The sequence below is a fragment of the Limanda limanda genome, chromosome 22 (genome assembly GCF_963576545.1).
Source record: "Limanda limanda chromosome 22, fLimLim1.1, whole genome shotgun sequence".
NCBI lineage: Eukaryota > Metazoa > Chordata > Actinopteri > Pleuronectiformes > Pleuronectidae > Limanda > Limanda limanda.
In genome coordinates this window covers 16122359-16133392 of record NC_083657.1, presented here as the reverse complement: position 1 = coordinate 16133392, position 11034 = coordinate 16122359, and the positions used below count along the sequence as shown (strand labels likewise).

The window sequence follows — 11034 nt, the reverse complement described above, 5'->3', positions numbered from 1 at the left end:
TAAATATGGTATTTGGGTGACTTGCAAAGTGTCTCAAAGGATTTCTCTTATAAAATTCATCATGAATTAAGTTGAGATCACCTCCAATTGATATTTGATATTTAGATATTTTAAAATGATCCAAATGTAATGTAATTTGCTCTAGTGGTGTTTGTTGTTGTGATCATAGATATTGATTAATATGAATTTTAAATCATCAAGGGTCAGTATAAGAACTAGGGCAGCGGGCAGCACTGCAAGCACTTGTGATTTCGGGGCCTTTTGTGGCCGCGGGGGGGGGGGGCGAATAGGGACCAGGCGAAATGTTTCCTTGTTGCTCGCGTTTTGTGCATCGATGGAAGGATAAACATGTCACTTCCTGCGTCCATCACGCGGCATTGGACCAAGCTCACTAATCACACATTACGGTCCACGCCATCAAGTGTAGACCACATGATGAAAATTTAATGTAAATGAAATTAAAGTCGAAAAACGATGCTTACCTCCTTTGGCAGTAGGTGGTGCTATTGTATAAACAATGCAGAGTTAGAGACACTACACTATCTCTACATGCAGACTAATAGATATGTTCAGCTCAAAACACTTGTCTCTCTTCAGATAATAGATCTTTCACCTTTGCAACAGTCTAAGACATCAAAGGAATCTATGACCACTGACACTGTGAAATTAAAGCAAACTGACATCAGTTGTTTTGAATGTCACAGTTCTGACCATGTTCTTATAGCTTCTCTGAGCTCATTTGAGCTGTATATTGTAAAGCAGCCAGGAGCAGTACATGTATCAAGGGATAAAACATGTCACTTCCTGTCGCCAGCAGGTGGTGTTGTGAGGATGAGTCAGTATTGACAAATGGATCTGATCAGTGTAATCATGTGAAAGATGTTTGAGGCTGATTGGATAATCACAGAGAAGTTATAATAAATCGCTCTTTTTTTGGCAATAATCAAACTTTGAAAAATGTGATGTTTTGTGTCTGAAGTTATTTAGCCAACGTCAACTTCCATGATCTTTGCAGGAAGATAAAGTGGTTTATCTCTCTGGAAGGAAGCGTGCAACCTTCCGGTGCATCACCTCTGATAATAGTTTGTCCTCCAGGACGAATCCGTCACTTTCTCTGGAAACCGGAACAAACTCTCAGCCAGGATGGATCCAGCGCTACTGAGGGAGCGGGAGCTGTTAAAAAAAAGAGCTCTGTCCACTCCAGCTGTAGAGAAGAGACAGACGGCATCAGACTCTCACAAGAAGAAGAAGTCCAAAGCGGACAAGGAGGGCTCGTCCAAACAAGGTGCTGAGTCGAGTAATAGCAACATAAACAGCAAAGCAAGCTCCGGGTACAAATTTGGCTGCTTGGCCAAGATAGTCAATTATATGAAGACAAGGCATCAGAATGGTGACACGCACTGCTTGACCTTAGAAGAGATTCTGGATGAGACCAAGCTTCTGGACATCAGCATGAAGCAGAAGCAGGGCCGGGTCTAGACAGGCATGTATGAGGGGGCAGCCACAAATCTTGAGGGGGCATTGTGCTTTATTATATTATTATTATTATTATAAATTGGGATTTAGTTTGAGGGGGCACAACATTTATTTGAGGGGGCCAGGCCCCCTCTTGCCCCTGCCTAGACCCGGCCCTGAGCAGAAGCATTGACTTATGACTGAGGCTTTGGTCAACAATCCCAAAATCGACGTGCGTCATGGAACGTTTGGCTTCAAGACCAAGTACAACCTGAAGGACAAGAAAGCCTTACCGAGGCTGCTGGACAAACACCACCAGCTGGGCCTGGGAGGAGTGCTGCTGGACAACGTAGAGGAGGGGCTGCCCAACTGGGCCAAAGCCATTAAGGTTTTGGGTGGATCAGATCATCTTTGTGACGAGGCCAGACAAAGAGGTCCTCTTTGTGTACTATAAAGTGTAAATACTTTTTTTTCTTTATTTTACTTAGTACTGCAGAGAGGTGTGTGTGTGGAGGTTTTGTGTGACATGGCACCAGTCGTCTGACGGCTTCCTTTGATCAGGAAGTGCAGATGTTTTGTTGTGCAGTGCATCACACTGATGTGTCTTATCCAGCAAGAAACATCTCGGACGTTACCTTCTGTGAAATTAAAAAAATATTTAAATTCTTTTAATTTGCAGCACCTTGGCTTAGCGGTTTAAAATATGGAATTTGTTTTGAAATTTTTTTAATAAATGACACTGTTACAGTGTGGGAGGCTGTGGCTGAGGGGTAGAGTGGTCGTCCTCCAACCTGAAGGTCAACGATTCGATCCCCAGTCTGACCCGTCTGCATGCCGAAGTGTCCTTGGGCAAGATGCTGAACCCTGAATGGCCCCCCATAGAATAACAAAGTGCTGCAGGTAGATGCACTGTATGAATGTGTGTGTGAATGGGTGAATGTAAAAACTGTTCTGCAAAGCGCTTTGAGTGGTCATTGAGACTAGAAAAGTGCTATATAAATACAAAACCATTTACCATTTGATGCCAGGCTTTGACGTACAATAGAAAATTTGACGTAGGATAAAAAACGTTATATCTTTGAAACTACATGGAGTTGACATGACCCTCACTGAATTTAAAGTTGATCTGATGAAAGCTCTGGGAGCAGTTAGTTAAAATACACAATGTGTCATACGGCCAAAATGGCCGCACTTTTAAATGGATATAAGTTGAATGTATCTTTCGACTGGACCCATAACAGATATTGAAATCACTTTAGCTTTTTCTATGGATTAGTAATTGTTTTGTTTACTTTGCACTAACTTGTTGATTTTGCTGCAGTTGCTCAGTCCTGAAATGAAGTGTGTTTCCTTTCGAAAAGATGTTGCTTGTAAGATTTGTAGGCTATGCAATAAAGAAAAAAAACAAAGTTTGTTTAAAGATGAGATTTGTGTTGGATTCACCAGCAATCAGAACTGAAAGAACATATTTTACACAGCTGCTTCTTTATAAACCACACTCCTGTTTTGACTACATTGCGGCGACGTGTTTTTAAGGTTAAAATTGGTTAAAATACCAAAAAAACTGTTTGGATGAATTTGTCCTGCGTGCGCTTGAGGGGCAGAGACTTCTTAATGGGCTCCAGCAGCCTGTGCAGCCACTGTAATTATTTGTACGAGCACTGCTTTGGCATCAAAGTTGATTTACTGTGTCCTATTGTTGGATTAAGCACAGACTGTGTTGTAGAATGTACACCAATATTAAATATCTAGTTATTCATGATACATAATGTTTAAAATTTTGACATGTGATACAACAACCAAAGTGACCTTTAATCATCTCATTTCTAGAGCCAGGGAGGTTGTAAATGCCAGAAACACTGATAGGAGGTAGCATTAATATATATTTTAAAATATGACTTTAACCTCTCCAGATCTATGAATAGTTATATTTTAGTTGGTTTCAGTCAACAAGGAGTGAAAGTTTGTCATTTCTTTGTTGTGCATTCTTCATTTTTAAGTCTAAATATTCTGAGGATTAATTGGATCGCCTTCATATTGGGTCAGTGTGATCTAAATACCTTCAAGATGAAAAGTGGTGCTCTTCATGATGTTTAATTGAACGGCGTGTCTGCAGCTTGACTTTAACTTGAGACAGGAAGTTCTTCCAAATTGTTCTGTTCTCCAATCTGCACCAAACTTTACAAAACTGGATCCAGCTGATTTTGGTCCAAAGGCCCTCAAGAGTGTGAGGAACAGATTCGGATTCAGATGCTCAATACAAACATAAGAAACTCCAAGAATGATTTATTTCTGGATTTAATTCTGTCAAGTCTAAAAAAACAAAAACTCTACAGGACTTAACCATATCGTGATTATATTATGAGCTATTTTGTACTGAAACATGATATTATTTTATGATATCACTCTAAAGTGGTCCGAGTGACCGAGTTAAACAGGGTAGGGGTGTGCTTGGTACAGTACCAGTAAAGGTTCACTCAGGCAGCCTCTATTCAGACAGTAAAGACTCTGTGTCAGAGCCTCATGAAGGACCAAACTCCCACTCTCATCTGTATAACGCAGCTGAAAACCCACCGCCTCCACTGGCTTCACTGTCAGGACAGCTGACACGTCAAACACATCAAATCCAGACAAGGGTCGCTGATCCAGGGTCAGTAGCCTCTCCCCCAGAGCGGGACTCTCTTGCAGGGCTCCCTGTGAGGCAGTGACACTGTGCAGGGTGACAGTCACGCTGACGGGACGGGGGTGGAGGGTTTTTCTGAACAGAACTAGTTCTGCCCCGAGCATGGAAGGGCTTACATTGCTGACATTGAACCAGATCCAGCCTAGGGGAGCCTCGTCTGGACCTGGGTGAGAAACAAGATTTCAAGAAAAGAGAGAAGAGAGAAGGATAAGTTACAGCTGATAACAAATTTCAGATAAATTCAACATGTTTTAGAAATTAATCAGTTTACTTGTCATTAGGAGTATCGCTTAGCCTTAACAACAGTTTGATAGAGTATGTTCTGTGGCTTCTGCTCTGTTTCTAATTTTTAAACTTATAACTTATAATCAGCTAACTTAACTAGACTAAACGAGCCAGTGGTAGAGTGAATGTTAAACACATACACAGCTCCATATTAATGCTAATGCTGCTCTGTCTGCAGGCCATGTCACATGTTAGCAATATCAACTTTAACAGGTGAATAATCAGTTTGTTAGAGGTTTTTACAAAGTCACTAAATGGGAAGAAACATAAAAAAGTAATATTCACTTCTTGTAGGCCTATACTTTACGACAAACATGTATTGAACTGATGTGTATATAACCAGAGTGTCTAGAATCGGTACACTGTTTGTTTCCATGTCCGGCAGTGCAAGTGCATCTTGGATCTTGCGGCCAAACAGGAAATGCATCATTCGATAGGTTTCATAGTACTAATAGTAGTGTTATGTAAAATTGATTTGGTAAATTCTGAGTAAATTTACAAAAATTTATTGAATTTTAAGTCCTTACCAGGAACATTCCGAAAGCTCTGTACCAGCATTCCGTCTGATCTCCCGAAGTCTTGAGCCTCCAGTGAGTCCAGATGCTGATAGACCCTCCTCATGTAGGGATGTGGTTTGGCCTGATGGCTCGCCGACACTTTATTGATATGTAGCATTTCCAAAATGGCTTTGTTGAGCTCCTGGTCATCCTCTGCATCTCTGCGGAGACCCGTCAGCGACAAGCCTGTGGCCGGGCACAGCAGGACGAAGACCAGTGTCGCATGACAAAATCCCAGACCGACCTCTCGAAGCATTCTGAATGAATTTTGATGTATTTCTAACCAGTCTGATGTGATCCTGTATCTGTGCCTCTCCTCCTGTCAGAGTGCTGCGGAGGTTTCCAGCTTGTAGTGTAACAGTCTGTGCGCTAATAGGTATGCAGGGAACCACAGGGGCTGTCAGGACTTAGTGAAGCAGTCCCGTTCTGAAGCTGAGGAATGTTGCTTCTTTTTCACAAACACTCTGCCATGGACTCTAATGAGCTAAAGTCCTGCACAGCTCTGAACAGACAATCTGACTGGAGTAAAACATTTGACGGGAGACATGAAACAATACATGTCTTGGGTATGAATAATTCGTGGCAATGGTGGGAAAGTTATCAAAAGGAAAAGTTAACATAAGAAAACTAGACTCACTCAGTGGTGCTCATACCTCCAACAAGTCTCCTTATAAAACTACATTCAAATTCACTAGATCTGGATTTTTTTGGGGGATCTGCAACAAATTAGACATATTAATATCAGTCCCCTAATCATATCAGATTTTTTTCATTTCACAATGAGATTGGTTCAAAATTTTGGATCCAGAAGGAATTGAACCCTGGCAACTTTCTCATAAAAGTGCGATTTTATTCTTTTAAAATTCTAACTTGTATCAAGTAATATTAGATGATTCTTCTATACTGCGACTTTACTCTTTCGATATTACTGCTTTCTTCTTGAAATCTCAGAATGTATTATTTTCTCAGGCGTAACATTAACCTTTACTGAAAGGTCATTACCACTCAAATGACATCTAGAGATATTTGCTCATAATAATCTCCAAATTCCATGCTATTCATTTAAATGTGTTTCATCTTGAAAATTCTTCTGAGGATTACTTTTGCACTCAGTCACAATATGTTTTGCACTCTTTCTCAATACTTTGTGAGAATATGAGTGGCAATGTGCATAGGGACTCCAAAGGCCGGGCCTGGTTTTGACAACAATTATGAAATTATATTCAGGTTCGGGTTTGGTTGGTCATGCTGGCTGAGCGTATTTTTCAAACTGCAAAGGTCATCAGGTAGAACAACCAATATCCCTGTGTGTGAGGGACAGAATAACCCAAACTCACTGCAACCTACTTTAACTACATCGGGTAGGGTTCATGGAGACTCTTTTAAAAAAAAAAACGTTTGGTCATGCAAAACACAGACTAGCTGTGTGGCCAAAGCAAGCAACATTCAAATCACATCACGGACACAAAATACAGAATAGCTGTCGGGTTCAGCTAAAGCTTTCTTTGTTTTCTCTTGAGCTCGGACGAGTCCAGACAGAACAATACAGGCCGAGTTGCACTGCACTACATATTGCTCTGATGGAATAGAAGAAGAGAATTATATTGCAAGGTAATGCAAAATATTGCAAGGTTGTGCAAAATATTGCAAGGTAACAGAAAATGTACTGTGAGTTAATGCACAAGTATTGCAAGATAATGCAATAGTATTGCAAGGGAACACAATATGCATTGTGAGGTATCCCAAATGTGTAGCAAGAGAATGCAAACGCGATCTTCTACTTCGGGGGCTCCATAGTTTTCCTCCTATTATTTTAATAATATTACCTTATTTTCCAAATTGAAATGAATTTACAAATTAAATGTGGTGTTTCATAACAGTGTTGGTGTCACTGAAACCATTAACCCTCTGAATCCAGTGTTGTACTGCATGTAGAGAAATTACTTTTACACATATGCACGATTCCTACTCACACAGTGGACGTGCTGCTTTTTGTTTCTTTTTCAGAGGGTACAAAATAACAGAATGTCCATTTTCCCTGCTTGGGTCTTTTCCCTACATGGCTGGACTATTAAGCCTTTTATCTCTTCCACTTTTGTACAATAATGACAAACCACTGAGGCACTTTGGACAAGACTTTGATCTCAGAGCCTGGTGTTGTCTTTGGGTTTTTCTGCTCCGATTACTGATCCCAGCGCAGCTACAAGAGGAGGAAGGCGTCACCAGAGGGAAGGTTCTTCCTGCCCTCAGCCTTAGCCCTTCTTTCCTCCCTCTCCTTTCCCCCTCTACTCATCTCACCCTCTTTGGAGGTGGGGTTTGTCACTGAGGAGTGTTCTGCAGTCTGTCAGAGAGCTCCTTGCTGTCGAAAGCAGAGCAGAGCAAGACACATAGTGGAGAAGTGCCAGATGTCAGCAGATCAGGTAAGGACATGTCTTAATCTATGTGGGGATCTCTGCTGGGGAGCTTTGTTCTGCAGGAGCAGAATGTATGACTGCATTTGTCTTACTCCTAAGTATTTGTCTTTTATCAGGATCCACACTGCATGTCTCACATTATGCAAACAAAGCCACATTTACAGTGTGTTCGACATCCAGTTCTGTCTGTAGCACTGTCACATGCAGGGACACTAACAACTGCACGCTCAGCTCTCACCTCTAACAGTTTGGTAGCTTTTTACCACTTTAAGACTCTCAAATCAAATCATATCAGACTTTTTTTGTCCCGTGGGGAAATTTGTCTTGGGCCAAAGTGCTACAGCACCCTCAGAGCAGTAGATTGTACAACAACAACAACAACAACAAAAAGACAGTCCACAAAGACATATCACGTAAGACCCAGCATAATTATGCAGAATAAATGTGAGTTCAATATTGCACCTGCCCTAAAAACACTTAAAATGATAAAACACGAAAAGGAGATGACGAGGTAAAGAGGATGACAAACGAAAACTGGCATTAAAGTGTTAGATGTGCCAGACAAAGTCCAAAGGTTTTTGAGATACATGACCGAATCAACAGGTCTCCTTATTACGTAGTGTGATGGACGTTGGGATGAATGAGAGCTTAAGGAGGTTGGTTTCAACGTCGGTAGACTCTGTAGCACACTCTCTGGACTGGGCCACTGGACAGCGGCCAAATGTTTTCAGCAGAGGGCCTTTTCCCCGATGGCTTGTTTTTCTTTGAAAATTGCTGGCTGCTCAGTACCCTGTCATTATTAAGATTAGAAGAAGAAGCTGCTGCTGTGAATGACTGTGCGAGGCATTCCCAGCTGTGGAGCCAAGCCACTTGTTACATGACACATCACATCCCCACACAGCTGTATGTTTTGTGGCCATCACTAGTTACTGGTTTGGTCGAGGCCGTGTTGCAAATCGGCTGGGTTATGGGAGGGATTATTTATTGTGAGTGTCGAACTATGCCGTGTGACCTTAATCAGCCTTTATTATCATCATATGCCTGTATCCTCTTTCTCTCAGGGATAGTGGGCTAAACCAGTACACAGACAGAAAGCACATGTTTTGTTTTTAATATGTATCCGAGCTGTAATGTATCAAAATGAATTCTGACACTGTACTTTTATAAACGTTTAGGTCTTTCATGACTTGTTTCCACATAGTTTTGTTTTAAGTTCGTATTCCAGATAATATTTGCAATATCCTCCTGGTTTTCAATTATTCGCTGTCCAGTCTAATATAATATGAATCTGTCTTATGGACTATGGTCAAACAAAAAACTGTGGGGAGAGAATGAGGAGGTGTGTAGATAGTCGTATACAATATTTAGCTAAAAGGTGGGTTAGGATTAGGGTTAGGGTAAAAGGGTATGAATGGGCTGGAGTGAGTTGGTAGCATTCCATCCAACACTGATGTTTGTTTAGGTTTGGATTAGGGAGTGCAAGTAACACAAATTTATGGGAATGTAAATCTAGTCTGTCATTAGACCTGCCGGCGTTGACACTCAGCAGATGCTGAGCCCCCTCCTCAATGACATGTCAGTAGAGAAAATAGCTTTGTTCAGACATGTGGGCTTCATTCAACTTGATTGTGGTTGGTGGTCTTTGCTTGTAACCCACAGTATACATTACTTCCCTGGATGTATCTTGTCGACATAATATTGTGAAGTGACTGTAACATGAAGCTCAGCCCAAACAGGAAGAGGATCAACAGGGACGGGACCCTCAGAGTGCTTCATGCAGCTTAACATTAGGACCTTTCCCAGCACTCCCACCTCCCATCTGCAGCCTCCCCACCGGGACTCACATCAGTCAGAGGGCCATCCATAATCTTTCACAGGACTGATTACCGAGGCCTTTGGGCTGTTTTGCTAACAGTAAATATCAGTGTCATGCAGTGTGACACAATGTTGGATGGGATGTTATCTGCTAAAATGCGATCTACTCTCAGCTCTGGCATGCAGTGGGACTTTGCTCTAAATGTCAATTCTCACAAAGCTGGATGGGAAATAGTATGTATGCCCTTGTGAAGTTGCTAACTCAGTAGAAATTGACAGTTTTATTTCATTGCCACAATACAAATGTCAGGGTTTGTTGATTTTTTTTGACCCAGGTATTTATTTTAGTCCTTTGTTGTGAACCATGGTCCAAGGAACCTTTCTCACAAAAAATAAAAAATCAGTTAAAACAAATACAGTTATATCGAAATATGCAACTAACACAGCCTTAACACCCTAATGAGGACGTAATTTGTCAGTTTTGTCATAACAGCTTGTTGCACATAATTTCAGGCTTTTATGAACTATGACCTTCAACTGTCTCCCCTCCAGCTCGACCACCACAGATTTTACAGTGTTAATCCTGATCCTAAAATGTGAAAATTACCTAATTTATATTTTTTTTCGAACACACCAAAGCAGTACATTGCCAGCACTAGGCGAAGGGGGCTGTGACCATTTGGAACCCTGTTTTTTACACTCAGCTCCTTGAACATGATCTTTTCAGCGCCCTCAACACAAGCATTGTTCATGGATGCAAGCTGTGACATGTTCCCCCCATGCAGAGGATGATTATAAGGTGCTTTTCTGTTCAAGGTGCTTTCTGTGTGAGGTCTGAGGGTAGCCGTTTTAGAAGAGTGTTGAAGGAATGTGGCAGGATGACATCTGAGGCCTATTTTTAAAAACACAAAACAGCACCAACCCACATCCTCGGTGAGATCTCGGGGGAGAGAGGATGACATTGATCCCTGCTGATAAAGGAGTAATTGGTTCTTTGAGCCAAGGGGGAAGCAGAAAACTGAATTGAAAACAAATTGGTTGGGAAGTAAGGAAGATTGGGGAACTGTTATTGTTGTTATTCAGAAATGTAAGGTGCCCTTAGGTTATTTCAAAGAATGTTTGAAAGATGTTTTCATAGGAATTTTGTCCCCCACTGCTTTAAATAATCAAGTTAAGACCAGTCGGCCATGTTGGGGGTGACTTGAAATTCTAAGAAAATAAATGATTGTCATTACTCAAAGGACAGACAATAATGCAAATACTTCCTGACAAGCTTTTGAAGTCAGAAAGTTTATGAGAGATCTGTAACATGCCTGGAGCTGGTTAAAACTCAAATAGTCATGTAATTACAAAAACCATACACCTTCAGGTAGTTATCATAAACCAGTAGTGTTCTATTCCTGAACTTATTTTCTTAATTTTTCTACTGGTAGACATAATAGTCTTGTTTAATCATATCATTTCCTGTAGTGCCGGGTGTTTATATTATTATCATTATTATTATTTGGTAATATGATAGATAATTCATTTATGGAGGTTTGTTTTGAGACTTAATTTGAGACAGAATTTCGTTCTGATAAAATTTCATGCCTGTGTGTTTTAACTACAGTTGGGACATGGTTAGCCTTACTTAGCATAAAGACTGCACACAGGGGGAAACAGCCTGTCTTGCTCTGTCCAAAGTTAAAGGTCCAGTGTGTATGATTGCGGTGAAGGGGATCTTTTGGCAAATTAAATTATATTGAATATAATATAATCCTAGTGATGTTTTAATTGGTGTTTAATTATCTAAATTGTACAAATTGTTATTTCTATACCCTAGAAT

At 40.8% G+C, this 11034-nt stretch overlaps 1 protein-coding gene and 1 pseudogene across 1 annotated transcript; one reads left to right on the top strand and one right to left on the bottom strand.

Moving 5' to 3' along the window:
• Positions 1-1143: 1143 nt before the first annotated feature.
• LOC133028860 (general transcription factor IIE subunit 2-like) lies at positions 1144-1916 on the top strand (annotated as a pseudogene).
• Positions 1917-3885: 1969 nt separating this feature from the next.
• On the bottom strand, positions 3886-5236 carry LOC133028859 (uncharacterized). The gene is made up of 2 exons (XM_061095887.1): positions 4951-5236; positions 3886-4301 (listed from the first exon to the last, which is right to left on the bottom strand). The coding sequence occupies exons 1-2, from the start codon at positions 5234-5236 to the stop codon at positions 3886-3888; spliced, it is 702 nt and encodes a 233-aa protein (XP_060951870.1).
• Between the last annotated feature and the right edge of the window lie 5798 nt (positions 5237-11034).